This window comes from Egretta garzetta, unplaced genomic scaffold (genome assembly GCF_000687185.1).
Source record: "Egretta garzetta isolate BGI_Z169 unplaced genomic scaffold, ASM68718v1 scaffold35, whole genome shotgun sequence".
Classification (NCBI taxonomy): Eukaryota; Metazoa; Chordata; class Aves; order Pelecaniformes; family Ardeidae; genus Egretta; species Egretta garzetta.
Window position 1 is genome coordinate 670,682 of NW_009259730.1, and position 20,819 is coordinate 691,500.

General features: G+C 42.2%; 1 protein-coding gene across 1 annotated transcript; it reads left to right on the top strand.

Moving 5' to 3' along the window:
• The first annotated feature begins 13,426 nt into the window (after window positions 1-13,426).
• On the top strand, window positions 13,427-15,433 carry LOC104126869 (cation channel sperm-associated protein subunit epsilon-like). Its single transcript, XM_009639477.1, is given in 4 exon segments — window positions 13,427-13,696; window positions 14,282-14,402; window positions 15,026-15,360; window positions 15,362-15,433. Coding segments are annotated over 4 exon segments (798 nt in total).
• Window positions 15,434-20,819: the final 5,386 nt, after the last annotated feature.

The following is a 20,819-nucleotide window of genomic DNA, read 5'->3' on the forward strand; positions in this document are numbered from 1 at the left end:
GGGTGGTTTGCCCCTGCGGCCGTGAGATGCGACACAGGCAGCCCGGAGCTGGAGCTGTTCCTGCCGCGCTGGGGAAAAATCTCGACCCTGGACTCCACAGCACTGAGGTAAAAAAAACAAAACAAAACAGAACAAACACATCAAAAACCCCCCACCCCAACCCAACAACAAACCAATCCACAAAAAACCAAACCCAAACGAAACCCCTTTACATACACTATACAAACTGGTGCGTTCTCAGTACTTCTTAAAAGCCCATCCCTCGAAATCTGCACACGGAGAGGGGAAGAGGCGGCCTGTCTGATTATAGCAACCAAGGCAGATCGAAAGCCCACTTGATTCAGGCTTTTTGACTCCGCCGGTTGCCACAAATGGCTCTGAGGCTTCCTACGCTTCAAGCCCATTGCGGTGGAACCAGGGCTGCTCCACAGCCTCTGCAGGGACCCTGCAAGCACCTGAGCAGAAGTATCCCAGGGTCTCTGCTGGAATCAACCCCTTCTACCCTTCCCAGGCTCCACGAGGAGGCCATCAGGTCAAATACAGCAAAGCTATAAAAGTAGCTCACACACACATTCCATGAAGGCATTACAGGGACAGTCTTCGTTTACCTGAATGATTTTACCATAGTTTTCATTATCTGTGGATCTGTCTCTTCCTAATGCAGCAAATGAGGAGACATCTGGCATCTGAAGCAATGATTTTTGGACGCGAATAAGTAGCCTGTAATAAATGACAACCCATTACTCTTTGCTGGGTTAAAAACTGGCTGGATGGTCAAGCCCAGAGGGTCGTGGTGAATGGAGCTAAATCCAGTTGGTGGCCGGTCACAAGTGGTGTCCCCCAGGGCTCAGTTCTAGGGCCAGTCTTGTTTAATATCTTTATCAATGACCCGGATGAGGGGATTGAGTGTGCCCTCAGTAAATTTGCAGACGACACCACATTGGGCAGGAGTGTCAAGCTGCTTGAGGGGAGGAGGGCTCTGCAGAGGGACCTGGACAGGCTGGATCGATGGGCCGAGGCCAACTGTATGAGGTTCAACAAGGCCAAGTGCCAGGTCCTGCACTTTGGTCACAACAACCCCATGCAGCGCTACAGGCTCGGGGAAGAGTGGCTGGAAAGCTGCCTGGTGCAAAAAGACCTGGGGGTACTGGTTGACAGCCGGCTGAACATGAGCCAGCAGTGTGCCCAGGTGGCCAAGAAGGCCAATGGCATCCTGGCTTGTATCAGGAATAGTGTGGCCAGTAGGAGTAGGGAAGTGATCATGCCCCTGTACTTGGAACACAAGTCATACGAGGAGCAGCTGAGGGAACTGGGGTTATTTAGTCTGGAGAAGAGGAGGCTGAGGGGAGACCTGATCGCCCTCTACAACTGCCTGCAAAGAGGCTGTAGTGAGGTGGGGGTCGGCCTCTTCTCCCTGGTAATGGGTGATAGGACGAGGGGGAATGGTTTGAAGCTGCGCCAGGGCAGGTTTAGGCTAGACATTAGGAAAAACTTCTTCACCGAAAGGGTTGTCAGGCTCTGGAATGGGCTGCCCAGGGAGGTGGTCGAGTCCTCATCCTGGAGGTATTTAAAAGAAGGATAGATGAGGTGCTTAGGGACATGGTTTAGTGGTGGGATGGCAGGGTTAGGTTAATGGTTGGACTCAATGATCTCAAAGGACTTTTCCAAAGTGATTCTATGATAAAGCAAAAAAAAGGTACTGTATACTCTTCCCTTTGAGGCATCTCAGTGATCTTAAGGTCAGAGATCAGAATTATCACTTCTAGGCTTTCCTCCTGTGCCTCAACCACATACATAAAGTGAAAGGTGGCAACATCAGGCAAGGATTGGCAGATTTCCCTGGGGAATATAGGCTATATATATTGCTAAATATTTTAACAACTGCTGGGTAAATATTTTGAATTATTTAAGTAGATGAAACATAAGCAAACAAAAGCCTACATAGAGAAATCCTTGTGTGGAACAGGTACAGTAAAAGCACTTTTCCAAACTAACCACCAAACCCTGACCGTAAAGTTCTGGAATAAAAACAAGTTGCTGGACTACTCCGTCAGTAAATACAAGTAACTCTGTGAGGGCTTTTTTGATTTATTGTGTGGATAAAATTAAAGCATTCTCTTAATCCCAAACCTTAGCTTCCATGGCTTTCTAATTCTTTCTGTAGCAAATTCCAATGGCTAAAATAGAAGTCTGAATATACACATTTCCCAGGCCTGAGAATCACAGTTTTCTCTTATAAACTTACTGGGTTTGAAAGCTCTATGCCATCAAACTTAAGGTACCACCCCCTCTCAGGATACATCTGGGGTTACAGAAGCAAATACAATTATATGGTGGCACTAGCAAGAGTACTTAATACTATTGAGTATTTAACTATTCAGAGCTCATAACATCATTCTTCAACTAAAGATTTTATTGAACTCACACATATGAATGCAGTGTGAAATGAGACATACTGGTTCCTTGGACATCAAGGGTTACATACATCCATATGCATATGCACGTTCTCCACAAGAACCCAGAAAGAAGGTTGGTATTGTCACAGGCATTAATTCAAAATGCATTAACTCTATGTTCAGTATTTATTCATATATAGAGATGTTATTGTTTAAAAACTGCAATACTACATTGTTCGAAGTGGAATGAAAAGACCTATAGATACTTACTCATCCACTCTGAGTACTAAATATCCTTCCCAGTAGAACAAAATGCCCTTATCACAGAAGAGGTCTGTGTATCACAACTTCTGCAGTGGATTGTTTGGCGTCGATCTTTCAACAGTTCTCATCATTTTTTTCTTGATTGGAATAATTTGAAAAGCTGCTAAAATATGCAGTTGAGAAACCAAAGACTTTGGGATGCTACAAAGAAACTTAGCTAGATTTTCAAAGCAGTTTACGCATCTAAATCTGAAGAGAGGGGCCTGATAGATTCAAAAAATAAACAAACAACCCACCCCCCCCAAAAACCTGAAAAGATAAAGCACCAGATATGTATTGGAAGAAGTGGAACACGTGTGCCTACAAAAGGTATTTTTAAACACTGTTCTTCTCTATCAGTATGTACCAACATAGTTTGGAAATATGACCACATTCAGCAATAACTTAAATAGCATAATCTAGAAGGGTATTAGTGAGAAAATGGATTATGACCTCAAAATCATTTTCTGAAGTGATTCATAAGGCCAAATATTTTGCTGATATAAAATATCGAAATAAAATTTCATTGGGCACTTCATCGAAAGTTGCCCTGTTTTGTTGCTGAAGACACTTCTAAAAATCTGCCAATCAGAAGTGAAATATTTGTGCAGGGTAGCACTAGTATCATAAAAGACATCAGTTTTGTTATAATACAGCTAAATGAAATACAAGAAATAAGAGACACCAGTAATGTTTTTTTTCATGAAAAAGATGTTAGGTAAGACGATGAAAGGACTCTATGTTCATAAATGTAAACTTACCCTTTATTAAGAAAATTATTTACCATGAGGTAAACTAAAGCTACAACTAAGGCTAACCTGCAGTCACATATGCAGAAAAGTGTAACCTCTTCACTCACTCAGTTTTCATGAAGACTCCAACATCTTTTAACAATTTGTTAAAACAATTTGTTTAACATTTATGTGCACTCTTATTTGAAATCAGATCTTTATCTAAACAGAACTTCACACACAAAATAGCAATGATTTAAGAAAAAAGACTCATGATGCACCATTTTTGATTGTTAAAATGTAATTTTAAAAATCCAAATAACAGAAGTATCAATGAATAAGTAAATTAATATTACTGGCCAAAATGCATTTATGAATCTAGGCCTACCACTCACATTGAATTCAATTGTGGGCAGCCAGCCTAAATAGACCTTATCTTCCTGGAGAACAAAAGAGATTCATCATCTTTAGCATAAACACTATCTTACCCAGACTGGTTTAATAATTACCAGCTACCACGAATGAACATTCCTGTAAGAAACTATGAAGAATCTTGAATCCAAAACAAAATTCAAGTTGCTCGTCGAAGCCAAGTTTGACATCACAGTCCTTCCTCATCACAGGGTTTTGGCTCCACTGCTGCTTGTACTGTTGAATTTGAGATGGTTTGGTGTAGCTAATATCAGTGGGACTTCGATCTGCTCACACAGGGCTAGTGGCCTCTGACCCAAGGTTCTTCTCTTGCAACGCAACTGCCATTTTAGAGGGGTGTTCCTCCAACAGGCCTTGCCCTGTCCCTCCCTGAGGCTGGGGGGTGGTGTCTCATAGAAAGCAGAGCCTTAGACACAGCTGTTCCTGTGCTGGATCGTTGTGGCCTTCAAAACCATCCCTGTCCTTGAATGATTTAAAAGAAAGGTACAACACTGCTAAGGCAAACTGAGTCTGCTTGCTTCTGACATCAGTATCCTGGCTGCCTTTACTGCTGACTCTCTTCCCTGCTTTTTTGGATCCCAGGAGGAAACACTGTTGCAGAGCTTCCTCTTAAGTTCTGAACCATACGATGCAGTGCAATACAGTTCACTACTGCTGTTTGAATCAGGAGCTACCACTTTTCACCATTTTCCATTTCCTGACCACTCTCCTCAGTAAGACCTCTAAGTTTACCATATACATCTCATGATCCTTTCTTCCATCAAATAGAATTTCTGTTATCCTCTGAATATTTGTGCCCAGCCTTACTGCCCAACAAGCAGGTGACAGCCCTTTTCTGCTCCTAACAACAATTCTTGTATTCTTTAAATACATATAGCAAATAGCCCAGGTTTGCTCGTGGTCTCAGAAATTTCTTAGCATATGTAGCTGGGATTTCCAGCCATATATTGCTGTTTATCATGACTGTGGGGATTGCCCTGGAAATGGCTCAACAATCCAGGTGAAGATGAATTGGTCAGCCTTCTAAAAACATCAGTTGAAAAAATACCAGCTGAATGGCTGACAGCTGCCACCCAGAGCACGCATCTCTTGGCAAGGCTAATCACATCAGTCATCTTAACTGTAATTTCCAACATCCCCACTCAATACAGGGGAGCTTTTGTTCTTCTTGAGGTAGCTGTAGCACAGAAACACGAATTGGCTGATACACATATCCATTTTATTTTTACTTGTAGGTTGGACATTTTTGCTTCTAGTTTTCTTACTGCTCCCAGGTGTGTGTACATATACATATACACCAGTCCATAACAACTTCTTGGTCGTACTGGCTGTGCTCTGACATTTTGGGTCCCTTCAGCTTGAATCCACATATCTGTCCTGTATCAGGAAATGCTATTCCTTTGAGCCAGCATCTGAACATCAGCAGCCCTTCATTTGGAAGTGCTTCTCCAATAGCAGATCTGTTGCTATCAATGGCACATTATCTAGGATCCCAAGTCCCACAGACAATACTGTCTTTAGTGGGGAGTGTCATGTCCATATTTGCAGATGGGTATGAAATCTCAGCTTAATCATATATTTCTTTTGTGGGTTTTTTTTGTCATTCGAGTCTCATTCTGCAGCCATAGTACAAATCAAAGCCCAGCATTTGGCCTTTAGACTAGGGAGGGCAGTGTTAGGTTAACGATTGGACTTGCTAATTTTAAAGGTCTTTTCCAACCTAAATGATTCTATGAACCTATGATTCTATACACTGGCATTTAGGATATTAATTCTGGCAATAATATTTTGTTTCTCAAATAATTTCTCTTCTAATAAACCTTGGCTTTCCTTTTCTTACCTTTATCTCCCATGGACAACTCTGTTCACACAAGATTAGTTTTTGCTTGCATCCTTGTCCAACTTCTTAGAGATTCAGGATGCATTCTTCATATATGTCTGTCCTTTACAGGTACACCACCTTTAGCTATTATTGCACTCATCTTACTAGTAAGGAATCCTGGCAGTGCAAGTGCTGCATTGTGTTTCATTTACTGCATATTCTGGGTGTTAAGTGAAAGGTTACTGCAAAACAACATCAGCTTATTATTAAAATAATAATTTTGGTTTCTCTGCTTCTGATACATAAATGTATATACAGTGTCTTCTCCTTTTATGTCCTTCCAGGAACTCAGCAACTGGCTGTAATCTCTACAGAAGGATTCAACAAAATAACTTCCTGGCAAAGTAACAATATGTCCCTGAAACATCCTTTCCCCCCCAAAAAATGACACCTTCAAAGAGAACTGGGTTTCCTAGGAAACTCTATAATCTTGCTGTTGCTTTTGACATGAACAATTAGTATTCAGGGAATTTGGATTGATTTGCACTGATGATTAAACGTGAAGTAATACTTTGATGGAATGCTAGTGGTTCACCAGGAAAAAAAAAAAAAGAAAATAAAAATCAGGGAGACCTTTCTTTCCCCTCTGCATGTAGCAAAGAGGGAATAGCAGGAACCCAGAAAGCCACTACCTCACCTGGTTCTCAATCTGCCCCTTCCCCTTTTGAAGTTCTGCCCCAAAACCTGCCTGCCTCAGATTTCTGTCTGGGCCACAATACAAACACTTCTCCTTCAATAATTTTTAGGTTTGTTTTGCCAGCTTCATTTTGCTTTTCTAGAAGACAGTCATCATGAGCAGCAATTTTAAAGAGTTCTGTGATTATCCATCATCCATTGCTGGAAGCCGTCTAATCTCCAGCTAATATTTTTGAAGCAGCATAAAGGATAATACAGATTTAGTCTTCAAAACAACTGAAATTCTAAGGCTCTCTATAATAAGACACAAGTCAAATGTATACAAGTGGATTAGCTTCTGAAAGCTCTATCAGCATTTTCCTCGGGTTTTGCCAGAAGTGGCCACCAGAGCCTACCAGCCACCTTTGCTCTTTCCTGATACTTAACAGGAATTTGAGGGAGAGGGAGCCCAAGGCTTTTATGCTCATCTCCTTTTCCCATCCAAACTGAGGAATGATGCTTATATCTTTGTTTCCTCCATTCTGATAACAAAGTGGGAATAGATGATCTCCAATAGTAAATCCGTGCTACTTTTCAGATAACATTTTCCACCCTTTTCTGTTCCGAAGACCCCAGGTGTGACCACTGCTCAGAGTTCTCATTTACCTTATCCCTTCCCCTTAGATCCAGTACCAGGACACTAATGTTTCCAAAAAAAAAAAAAAAAAAAAAAAAGAAAAAGCAGAATAAATTTAGTTGGGATTAAGCACTTATTTGGTTCCCCCCCTCCCCCCCCCCCCCCCCCCCCGACCTTTTTTAGTTGCCTACTGACAGTTTTCCTTATCTCAAGAACACACACACTAAAATACCAATTTCATTTCAGGACTGTTTGAAGAGGTTTATGATCACTGACCTATATATGTTATACAAGAAACAAAGAAAAATTACTCTGCATCAAATATATACTGTGTTTTATGCAAAACATATCGCAGTACTGAGCCTTTGCAAAACTTAATACCAAGTGTAAACAATTATAAAAAAATATGAAATAAGAATTGACAGAAGCTAATTCTGTTTCAGGCATTGTATGTTGTCAGCTGTGTATCTGTATGTTCTTAGTAGTATAACATTCTATAACTACAATAAAATGTAAAAATGTGTTTTCTTCTAAAAAAGGAAAAAGGCATCTCCCGAACACGCTGTGTCCTCAGATACAGTGTGCTGACAGACTAAGAGAGCATCAACTGACATGAAGACTGTTAGTTTCAAACCTATACACTTGAATTTGCAAGTTTTCATTGAAAAGATTCTGTCAGGACCAAAAAGGAAAAAAAAAAAAAACCAAACAAAACCAGAAAACAACAATGAACCATGCAATGAAGATGCTCTTTCATAACTGCCCCCCATTTCCACCAATATCAAGCAGCCAAAGTGAAGAAGATGGCAGCACGCCGAAGAAAGTCTCCATTACACACCTGCCTTTCCACCGTCATCCTAATGCAGACAGTCTCATTTGTCTGGTGTCCCAGAAGCATACCATTGTGCAAAGCCCTTCACTGAATGGGTCATCCCATTTTTAATGGGAAGTTCTCAATGCTAAGAAATTGAATGTATTTGCATGGCAATCTTCATCAATGTCACGTTTCACACCCTCAGAAAAGATACTGTAAAATGCTTAAAAATACCTACCAAGTCTTCAGAAAATTCTAGCCAGTAGCCAGCTACGTAACATAACAAACAAAACTATAGCATTGCCTTGGACAGAAGGAAACTTTTCTGAAGAGTATGTTCAACATCCACTCATGTTCTCTGAACTCTGGCTTGCAGAGAAAAAAATCTCACCCAATAGGAAAAACTGTGGTGACAAGCAACAATAAAATACTCCCTATTTCTTGGTAATCTTTTGAGGCTCTGTTATTGAAAAAGTTCTACATGTTACTCTAAAAATACATATATTTCTAAATGGCATTCCAATAAGTTAAAGAAACTTTCTTCTCTAATTTGCATCTATAAAAGAATAATTAAATTTAATAGTGTTTTTAGTGTAGCTGAGGATACAATTCATTCAGAATGCTTAGGGCTCATTTGACCTACAGATGAAGAGAGTGGATCTGAAAAGCAGCCAGAAACAGAACATGAACCTCTAAGGCAGTGACATCTCCCCTCTGTGGTCTGGAGAATAAAAACTGTGATCCTTAAGGACAGATGTTAAGATGAAAAAATGGCATTAGCTGTGATTCCTGAGCCCTGTCCCCTGAACTTGGCTGATGCGTTCAATCGGTCCTGTCAGAGCAGGCAAACTTTCTGGGGTAGTCGTCCCTCACGGGCCTCTCGCTGATCCTCCCAAGCAGGGCTGGAAGTGGCCTGAGCTGCCACTGCCCTCGCCCTTCTCCAGCAGCTCCCTGCAGTTGCCCAAGGCGTTGCAATAGAGAGGGATTTTTTTTAACTACAGGCAGCGGAGCCCGTGTCCCAAGGGCGTTCTTGTCTCTCCCTCTGGCATGGCCCCCACCGTAGCACCTGCGGGGAGAGGGGGGAAAGGAAAGCTGGGTGCATCACCTGATGGTTTCTTCACAAGGATAGGAAGAAAGAAATATTTTGCCTGTGAGTTGCAAGAAGTGTTTGTTTTCTTGGTCAGAAGTGAAGACTAAGTTATTTCTTTCAGAAGTAAAAATCTACTGTTACAGTCCTCTCTTTGAGCAGAATTTTCATCATCCTGGAGGAAACAGGGTAAGGAACTATGCCACAATTTTCAGGAAGAGAACACCACATCTTAAAAAGAGGAAAACCCAATGGAATAACATTTGCAAGCATCAGCTGAATTCATTTATACACTGTCTATAAGCAACATTTTTTAAACCATGTTAATTTTTCACTTTTTCAGCTCCCACTAAAGCAATTAGTAGAACTCATTAGCCGAGTGACATTTTACAAATTAATGATTTACTCCTGTAAACTGATAGAAATACATAGTAAATAAATCTTGATTTAAATGGGATCAGGAAATCACTCAGTCCTGGAATATGTTTAATCAGCATTCATGGTTTTAAAAACAGAAGTGTTGAGAAAATGATTATCTTCTGTTCCAGTCTAGTTTTTACTCTATAGAAGTAATTTTGCCCATGAAATTATTCAAGGGTAATTTTGAAAAGACAGCAAACATTAAGATTTCAAGTGAGTGAAATAATGGCAATGTGCATATGAAGAAAGGCTGAAGTTCCCTCGGTGGATTTCCATTACTGCAGACATCTCTGTGGTTTAATATACTCAGAAATAATCCTCTATCTCACTGGAGTAAGAGTAGAATAAGTGGAAAACATCCAGGAATATCTACTGTATCCATTGCAGTTCAGAGGCCTGACCATGGATACCTGGGCTAGGTGACACTTTATTGTAGACAGCTCTATATCACAGTAGAAGCTGGATTAGAAGGTGAGCCTTAAAATTAAATCTTTTGAGTAAAGTTGGAAGCCTGGCTTTATATTTTGTGACTACCGTTGGGAACAAAGGTGAAGAGAAATTCTGCCCCCATTAATCTGAGCGCAGCCGTGATGGTACCACATGTGATTCCATCTTCCTCCAAGCTCCCTCAGTGGCAGGGTGACTGTTTTCAGTAAGGCAGCCGCACTTGCATTTTACAGCTGAAGAATAATAGAACCGTTGGGTTTGTGGTTTAGTCAGCAGAGGGAAAACTTACTTTAGATCATTGAGAAAGCTTTGGTATATTACTGAGCTTCCTCACACTATGTAGCTATTGTGACCTCAGATTTAAATAATGGAAGTCAAAATTATCTTTTTTTTCTTCATTTCCATCATACTATTTATATACCACCCTCCTCCCCAAGGCATAGGTATTTTCCACTCACTAGCACTTTGACAGAGTGTTTCACACAACCTGAACCAATTGATTTTACTTACCTTTTTATCTTACCAAACATGCTACATATATATATGGCTCTGAGTTGCACATGGAAAGAGCATCTACTTGAGAACAGCTCAAAATACAGCCTGTTGCAGTGGGACCCACACAGGCCACAGGTATCGAGCATAATTTCTACTGAACAGGAACTCTCAATTAATCTAAACACTAAAAGTGAAAACTCACCTATTTTTATCTTATCACCTTGTTTGTTCGTTCCAGAGCAACACACCAAGTAACTGGCAAAGAATGGTTACTTTGAACCTCTGTACTCTACTGCTGAATCTAGTGAATCCTTATTTCAAAACTGAAATCAAAGTGCAGCTGAATATATGTTTCAAGAAACAGTATCGCTTCCTAATATGAAGAACTTTTCCCAAACAAGAAATTTTGCTCATAGACATAGTTTAGAGAATCTTCTGGTGTGTTTTGTCCTGAAGGAAGACCAGTAATTCCAGGAGGACTCCCAAGCTACTCAGTAAACAAAGCTATGATTACAGTTTTTAGAAGTGTATTAACCAAGGAACACATAATCCTCATTATGGAAAAGCCAATGTCTCTCACTAGAGAATTTGTATCTGAGGAAAACCCAGTCATAGCCAAAACTGAAAGGGAATCAGTGCTCATTTCCTTTGTCGGCTTCAAGTCTTGAATCCTTAGAGTCAATAATATTTATCATCTACAACATGAAGGATAATAATACTATTTGGCTTTCTGTGTAAGGACTCAGCAGGAGAGAAATAGATCTTCAACACTTGCATTGATAAGTTTCTAATTATAGAACCCAGCTCTCCCTACATTCCCCCCACCGCAGCCCCACACCCTCCCTTTATTTCACCTGAAGCTCCAAATGATACTGAAATGCTGCTAGGAGTTGCTGGATCTGTCCCAGTAGAGGCAAGGCTACTGCAGCTCCATGTTCTCTGCTTCAGCCAGCAGCAAGGTCAAGCAGGTTTCCCCAGTAGGCACACGCACATGGCCAGCCCCGCAGATCAAAACAGAAAGAAGACGCAGCAGTCACACAAACACAAACGGCTGATCAGGATGAAGGTCCACTAGTGGGAAATGCATACAGTGTGGGCCTCTCCAGCAGCTGGCCTCGCACCCTCAGCCTGTCTGGTAGCTGGCCCCTGGATGCCAGGTCTCCACAGCTGCTGACACATGAACAGTACAAGCCCCGAGGGCTGCAGCCCCACTCCACTTGCTGATGTAGACCCCCTCGCTCCCAACTATCCCCACACATACGCAGAGAGACTCCATGGATACCCCAGCGAGTACCTTTAAATGCTTGGTTTACCCGGTAGCTGGCCCTTGAATCCTTGGTCTACCCCAGCTGCAGGCATTTAGGCAGGTGAGCACCCAATGCCTGCAGCCCTACTCCAGCTGCTGGTACAAAGGAGCCCTCTTGCCGACACACATACAGACATACACACGTGAGACACTCAGTCTACTCAGCAGCTGACCCTTAGATCCTCTCCCCTCCAGCTGCTTTGCATAGAGACAGACAGATGGGTCTCTTGGCCGACCTCCAGACCCCACGGTCTCCACAGTGGTAGGCCTGGACCTCCTGGTCCCTTTAGTAGCCAACTCCTCCAGTTGTCTCACACACAGAGGTTGACTGAGAGACTCCTAGATCCCACAGTCTCTCCTGTAGCCACTTTGGACCTCCTGGCATCTCCAGTATCCAGCTCTGAGAAGAAAGAAAAAAAAAAAGTGATGTCCATCTACTGAGACAGAACAGATATTTAGAAGCAGAAAGCACTAGATGGCAGCAGTGCTCAACTCATTTAATTTGGATACAAAAGTAGAGCAGTCATCTATATTCAGCAATGCAATTTCTATGTATTTCCCATGGCACCTGAGACAGGAATTCAATACTAAAGACAACATAGATAAATCTCACAAAGCCACTGATAAAATGCACAGTGAACACAGTAGGCAACAGCAGAATCAAGCAATCTTCCACCTTCGCACTGCCATAAGAGAAGACATGAGGAGTAGTAACATGACAGAAGCACTAAATATACTTCTCAGTATCAGAGAAAAAAAATAGCATGACTGAGGAGGTATGCAACGCTCCTGCCGCATCTCCCACCTCCCACTTCCACGCACAGGGTTGGGCAATGCCACCCCTTTCCCCTGGGCCTGTTGCGGCACTGCCCTGGTGCTGCTGGAGGGAGAAACACCCCGCCCTGCCAAGGACTGCCAGTATCTTCTGTGCAATTAATGGCAATAGCTAGTGGCTAATTTGGACAAGGCTTAAGCTTCAGATGGTTGAAGGAGAGCTGGTAACACCGTAAGATCCAGTAAAGAAAATGTGGTTGTGGGCTGTTCCCCTCGCCCCTCAATAATTAGGATAAAAATCACCATCTGGACATGCAGGTCTCTAACTTGTATCAGTTCCCTTGCGCTCTCTGAACACTAGAAGCGATCAAAAGGCACAGCCTGGTGATGGACCCTGCTGCTGCCCTCTGGGCATCAGCAAATGCAAGGGATGCACCCCGGGCCACCTCGTGAGACACAGGACACAGCCCCCCAGCACCCATGGTTAGCCACTGTCCTGCAAGGGGATAGCAAAGGTTGCACTCAAACCTAAGCTTGGATCACATGTTCATGCAGATTTAATTTCACATTAAGAAAATCTGCTGACCACCACCCAGAAATGAAGCTGTATAGTACAGCTGCTTAACAGAAATACCTTCCCTGTGCTCAGGCAATGGAGAAGGTGCATGAGGAAACCTGTCTGCTGAAGAAGACCCCTTTGAAGGCAGCTCCTCTACATTTTAAAATTCCTCCCCTCAGCAGGTCCCCACCCCAGGCCAGCCAGGCGCTGTGGCCAGCCCCTCAGCAGCACCCAGGGCAGTTGCCATTGCTTCCTCCACAACCCTTGGCAGAAAAGCCTCTCAGACAGTAGGGAGCGGGCTAACCACCACGTAAGCCTCACCAGGGGAAACCTCAGCCCTGCCCCAGCTGACACCGCCAGCCCTCAGCCACCAGGGACATGGTGCTGCAGCCCTGGTGGGCGCTGGTGGCCAAGCTGTATCCATGGCTCTGTGTGTAGGGCCGCTGGGACAGCTCAGGCTGCAGCCATGAGCAGCTGGAACACTCAATACATCTAGGCCACAACACAAAGCCAGCAAGAGGCACCTACATGAGCTATGGCAGCAGCAGCTCTGTGGTCCTGCAGCACCCGTGTGAGGGGCATGGCCTAGGCAGAGAGCAGCCAAAGGCAGCTGGGTGCCTGGGGAAGATAGTTTTCATCAGCCTGGATGCTTTTGAGAGCCGCCTCTCCCCGCTCTCCATCCCAGAAGAGCTTGAGACCAAGGAAGCCATTGTCAGTGTGATTGCCTTCATGGACAAAGATGGGGCTGTCGATGGTGGTCAATGGCCAGGTCTACCTGTACTTCAAGATCCTCGACAGGTGGGTCCCATCAGCAGGAGTCACATCCCCTGTATCCAAACTCTCAAACACCCATTGCTGCTACACAGGAGCAGACCCCCAGACCGAGGAGCTCAGCTGGACCCTTTTTGCTTACAACACCAGGCGCTCAGTCTCCAACAGCCATATCTTCCTTATGCAGGATGGGGGTTACACATTTGCACAAGCTAAGACCAGTACAAGAGACTGAGGATTGCTGCTCAGGCTCTCCAGTTTTGTCTCCTTTGCCATCACTGGCCTGCTGATTGACAGAAGAGGAGAGGATTGGGCAGGGAAGATAGCAGGGGCCTATTTCAGGTACAATGGTACCTAAAACAGCCATATGTCCAACCATAGTTCTACCACCTTCGACCTGCTGCCCAAGCTTTGCCCTTGATGCTAAGCTTTGGAGTAGCCAAAGTCTTGCCTTGAGGGGTTTCATCATCCTCTGCACAACAGATACTGTGCTTATATTGGCCAACAACAGCGTTGATCATGGAAGAAGTAACTGTCATGCCCTTGGAGACCTTTCAAAGCACTGCCTTCCCTGGCAGCAGTTTCTTTCTCGTGACTGCTAAAAGCTCCCAGATCGCATTCTTGACCCAGGACAGACATCTCTTCTATGGCAGCATCGGCCGGGTCACTAGCACAGTGCACATTGCCAAGGATGAGAGCACAGATTCGAAAAAAAATAGGGATGCTGTTCGAAGTAAGAGGGTGGCTGACCTTACTCAGCCCTACGATTAGCAATTTCACTCAGCTTTAATAAAGGCAAGCTCAACTTGCAGTTAGCAGTCTGGAGATGTCAGCAGTCCTACGCTGTGGAGATCCTCACAGCAGACTTCCGGAACAAGATCTATTCTGTCAACATGCACAAAAGTCTGACTTTGAAGGCCATATTCGTGCCCAAGCCAGACAAAAGGTCCACTCCCTTGGTCACAGTGAGCAACTCCCATGTGCTGGCTTTCAGTGCATATATACTAGAAGTGGGATTTACATATGATGGAAAGAGTGAATACCTCTTGCATATAGTTCTGGAGCAGCAGTATTTCTCTGAATTGCAGATGCTGACTTCTGAGATGGTGCGTGCAATGGAGGGATGTCTACTGTCACTGTGGACATCCCTGACAATCCAATCAGTTGTCAGTTGTATTGATGTGGCTTCCATGACTACACTTGTTGCAGCGGCTTGCCCACCTACAATGCACATCAGAAATGTAAAAAAAAAAAAAAGTCACAGCATGTGGCAAAGGTCTCATTCAGGAAGCAGCACTGAAAAATATTTTCAGTTATACAATCAGCCATGACATACACAACTCACCTTCTTGCCAGAAAACATATACAACAGGAAGGTCTACAGATTAAATACAGCAAATAATCTGGGATGCCCTCTTCTGGTATGCTATAAAAATCCTTGGGTGCAAATTTTTGAGTTACGGGAAAAAAACAGATTTCAGGAACATGCCCCTACTGAGTTTGTTCTGTTTGAACTAAGTGCAGGGCATAACTATGATTACCTTTTGACTGCGCATGATGTCAACTGCATCTCTGAACCTCAAAACTGGACTTCTTTGCTAGAGGAACAGGACTCTCCAGGTCCAGATACTGCATGGACCAGAAGAAACTACAGGAGCTGTAAAGATAGGAATGGACCTGAATTACAGTGGCCCTTAAGTCAAGTATCAGGTCCTCAATGGAGATAAAAATAAGATCATTTTCCCTCCCTATAATGGTCTTTAAATCCATTGTTGTGGATACATTTTACAGTTACAGTGATTTATCTGCAACCTTCTTAGTACATGTCTGTTGTGCTTTTCCCAGGAACTACCTACATTTTGGGGCACCACCAACAGTCTTTCTGATTTTACTTTTGTTTTTTACAAGATACTCCCTATCTCAATTATCACTCTTAAAAGTGAGATACAAAACTTCGAGTACTTTGAGTGGAATTTTTGAAAGTCTTTGGGAAAACCAAGTAGAGAAGTTTCCTTTTATTTAGGAGAGTTTTGTTATGAAAATGTGACTGAGGAACCAGGGAACTAGCTCAATACCCTTTTTCTAATTAGAAAGTTAAAACTTTGTTATTTTGAAATTGAAAAAAAGACACCATTTTATGTTTTTTCCCCTCACCTTTCACTCTAAATTTTTCACTGACCCTATGTGGCTACTCCCACTTGTTTCACTGTAGCAATAGTCTAAGGCCTTCCAGTCCAAGTGCATGATTTCAGAAACATGGCAGCTTTTAAACTTACTTTTAGAAACAGCTTTTAAATTAAGTGGACTTCAGAGGATTTCTTACTCATTAGCATCAATCCAGGCTGTGTGACAGAGACCAATTCTCTCCAAACTTCCAAATTTGAAGTTGTAACCAGCTCCTACAGAGAGCAAGTTTTTTGCTCATGCTGAGTATCAGGAGAATATTACCTGCCTTAATAACTGTACTGTGGAAGCCCAGCATCCTGTAGAATTTCTCAATCCACTGCACGGATGAACTTTTTATGCATTTATTTAAAGCAATTTGGTAGACATTTTTCTAACAAGACAGTAATAGTCAATTAAAATTAAACCAATCACATTAGTAAGGAAGTGGCCATTTTGTCCACAAGTTAGACAACAATTATGACTGCTTTTGCTATAAGCTATTTCAGAATCCTGTGAATCTGCAATGTATGACTTTTAGTTATTTATTGCTAGTTAAGAGCTTATTCCATTACACAGAAAGTTTAAACAAGATTTAAATAATGTAGTTTAAGATAGAAACATTAAAGTTGAGTTTCCATCACAAGTAATTTAAACTTTAAATTAAAGCTAAGGTTATTTTTCTTGTTTCGATGCATAGAAGAGTTTAGTTCAAAAGTTAAGATGAGGTGACAAGTTTGAAAACTCCACAGCTATATCAGCATAACCAGTTCTTCTAGAAAGTTTTTTAGAATAAATTACACAATTCAAAGGGAATGATATATTTAGTATGATTTCTATCATTTTTGAGAAGTAGATGGGGATTGATGCTTGAAACCAGACAAGGAACAAGACCTTGCTATAACATCACAGCCATCTCCTATATAACAGTAAGAGGAACCAAAGAAATCTCCCTTCAGGTAAGCATTATAACCAAAGCACAAAATGGAGCCTCTTTGGGAAGCTTATATAGGAGATTCTGGGCATTCCTTCTGCCATACTTGCAGCTTGTCTGATTATATAGGAGTCATTAAAAGCAGTCTTCATTCACCCACAGAATAATTCAAGGTTTCATCTCTTTTAGTAACCACCAACTATAATACTCCAGAATTTGTGACTGACAAATGGAACAACAAATTAAATGGAGCTTCGAGATGTATGCAGACTTTTAAACATCATGGGGTTTGGGTTTTTTTGGTGAACAGGTATTGCCTGTTGTCTCCCAGGGCTCCCCCTCGTACTGCTCTGCTCAGTTTCTTCCTTTTCATCTGGTATCAAACTGTGAGATCCCATCCCTCTCCTTCCCACAGTGCCTCTACACTTGCCCCTTCCTTTTCAGTCCTTCTACCAAGCTTGCATGCTTTCACTAGGTTTGCCTGAATGGCAGCAACTGTCTTTTTAAATGCCAGATTTTGGTGCTCCTGGTTCAAAAAAGCAGCAGTCGAGTTCATTCCCTTGGTCATCACCTGAACATCGTCCTTATTTTTCATCACAGTGAAGGCCCTCAGTTTTCACTTGGAAAGCTCTCTCCAACTCCACTCCTCTCTTCCCCCTTCCCCTCCCAGCAGCCAAGTTTCCTATTGCTCTTCCATGCAACACCGCTGGTTCCCTCCACATATTTTCTACATCCCCTCTTTACCTCTGCATGGCATCCAGCTTTCTCAGCACCTCTGTCAGAACTCCAAAAGCAACTTAAGCTGACTTCTTGTACCATTCAGCCACCTATTCACTTCTATTACCTCCAGGTGGCATTCTTCCCTAATAATTAAAGCTGCTTAAAACAAGTACTTTGGAGATGCAACAGCTCATATAAGCAGAACACCACTAGATAGTGCCCCAAGTCACACGTACCAATGAATGAATGAACGTACAAGTTCTGAAGGCAAACTACAAGTATATGGATTTAGTCATCCTACTTCAATTTGCACCTGAAAATTAAACGGGAAGATTATTTTTGCTGCTTTATAGGAGAGAGTTAGAAACACAGAACAGGCTGGCTGAATTACTACAGGCAGTGGAATAGCAGCATGTAAATAAACAGATTAGCTGCCATACTATGAATATCATTTATTCATACACACAATGGACTCAAATATTTGAACTTACCCTCAAATTTAAGTGTAAAAGTCATTAGCTGCATGGATTTATGTTCTTTCCATTCTCGGACAATGCCTTCATAAATGTTGCATGCTTTCTACGCCACATTCACAGCCTACTGAAGATACTGTAAAACCTTATTACTCCAGATTTGCATTGCAGAAAAATAGTAATTTTCCAGTGCAGCATTTCACTAATTTTTGGTAAAGAAGCCTAAAACCACCTAAATTGCTATATCACAGGATGTAGTAGCGCACACCCTTAAGTACGAAAGGGATGGCAGAATTCCCCTCATTTCAGGAGGTGAACTCGAGTTCCTTGGTGACACAGCTCAAGTAAAAAGCCTAATTTTTCTTTGAAGTCTACCAATGTATGACATTATTTCTATATTTTACGTAATACAAGACTAAGTTATTCCCAAATTCCCCACCGTGCCAAGAATGAAACTGGGCATTTTACTTTTCACCAGAAACCTCCGCTTGGCAAGTTTCATGCTTTTATGTTACAGAAGTAGTAAAAAATGAAAATTCATTAGACTCCTGAAAACAAAGGTCCCCTGGATCCAGTTAATTTTTGAGGGCTTTTTCTAGCTATCTCAAAGGAAGATGCAGTATTTTGACCTACTCTGAGCTGTAACATTGCCGTGACAGATGCATGTGGACGCTCTCGTGCCTCACAGCAGGTTCATGGGATTCTTCTTCTCGAGTATTTTTCTGCAGGTAGCAGAGTTTCAGCCTTTGCAGAGATACTCATTCACTCAATAGCAAGACCAGGTAACTTTCATTTTCATACAACTGGTTGTCATCATCTCTGTGGGTCCACACATGGGCACACAGTTTTCCATGTGAGAACTCATTAAGGAGCCAGGCTGAGCTCTGTCACCATGCCAGCTCCTCACCGAAGCCATCACATCATAAACTTCTGTTCCAACACACAGATGACTACGTTTCAAACGATTTTGAACAGGTCCATGCTTTGTACACAGCGTAATGTGCATAATCAGCAACACACCATGAAGGAACCAGCGTCAGTTCAGAAATAAAGCATTTTAATGGTTACAGAAGAGAGTCATTCCTTGGACACAGCATGACAGCAGTCTTCCAAAACAGTATGCTAAGCTTTAGAAGTTAGAATCACAGATAACCGCTTTTCAGTAAATGGTCTTGGAATATAACAAGTTAAACACTTTGACACTTTTGTAATCACCACATAAGGAAAGAGAACAGAGGGGAGATTTCACTTAAGTGTGAAGAGAAAGCAAAAGTTCAGTTTGTTTGGGGTGGATTTTTTTTTTTTAGCTACATGATACTGTGTCAAAATCAAAGCCTGCCTTATTCATAGGGTTGACAGCCTATGCTGCTGAACTTCGCATTTTCAAGAACTCTCTCGGTATACTTTGTATACATACCAAAAAATTCCTGACTACATACGCAAACACAGAAAAGCATCCCAGAACTGCGTATTGAAGAGGCTCCCAATTTTACCCATGCTGAATAAAACACTACTCCCGCCCTTTTAGCTTCTTTCCACATCACTAGCCCACCATAACCCTACAAACATTCTCAGAAACATGAAGAAGGGTCAGTCTCAACACAGCATTTCTCCTTCAAGCCAAGCTACGCAACATGTCTTATCACAGCTGTTTACATAGATTAGCACTAACAAAAGCAGCAAGTGTTGGTTTACTTAATTCATAAATTAGGCTCTCTGAGCTCTGTCACCATGCCAGCTCCTCACCGAAGCCATCACATCATAAACTTCTGTTCCAACACACAGATGACTACGTTTCAAACGATTTTGAACAGGTCCATGCTTTGTACACAGCGTAATGTGCATAATCAGCAACACACCATGAAGGAACCAGCGTCAGTTCAGAAATAAAGCATTTTAATGGTTACAGAAGAGAGTCATTCCTTGGACACAGCATGACAGCAGTCTTCCAAAACAGTATGCTAAGCTTTAGAAGTTAGAATCACAGATAACCGCTTTTCAGTAAATGGTCTTGGAATATAACAAGTTAAACACTTTGACACTTTTGTAATCACCACATAAGGAAAGAGAACAGAGGGGAGATTTCACTTAAGTGTGAAGAGAAAGCAAAAGTTCAGTTTGTTTGGGGTGGATTTTTTTTTTTTAGCTACATGATACTGTGTCAAAATCAAAGCCTGCCTTATTCATAGGGTTGACAGCCTATGCTGCTGAACTTCGCATTTTCAAGAACTCTCTCGGTATACTTTGTATACATACCAAAAAATTCCTGACTACATACGCAAACACAGAAAAGCATCCCAGAACTGCGTATTGAAGAGGCTCCCAATTTTACCCATGCTGAATAAAACACTACTCCCGCCCTTTTAGCTTCTTTCCACATCACTAGCCCACCATAACCCTACAAACATTCTCAGAAACATGAAGAAGGGTCAGTCTCAACACAGCATTTCTCCTTCAAGCCAAGCTACGCAACATGTCTTATCACAGCTGTTTACATAGATTAGCACTAACAAAAGCAGCAAGTGTTGGTTTACTTAATTCATAAATTAGGCTCTCTGACAAGCAATACACCAGCCACCAGGCTAGCACAGCCTGGTAGTTTCTGCACTGTTAGTCAAGCCTGGTGTTTACAGGAGCACAACTTCCAAATCAGAGGAGAGACCATTTCTTACCAGTTTCTTCTGGCAGGCTGGAAAAAAAAAAAAAAAAGCAGTTAAACTTCTGACCCATATCTCACAAAACTCTTGTGGAAACATCTTCTACCAGAATAATGTGACTTGTGCCTCTCAAGTATTTGAAGAAGTCTTAAAAATATACCAACTGTGACTTAGAACACTGTGGTCTACAGCTGGATAGCTGA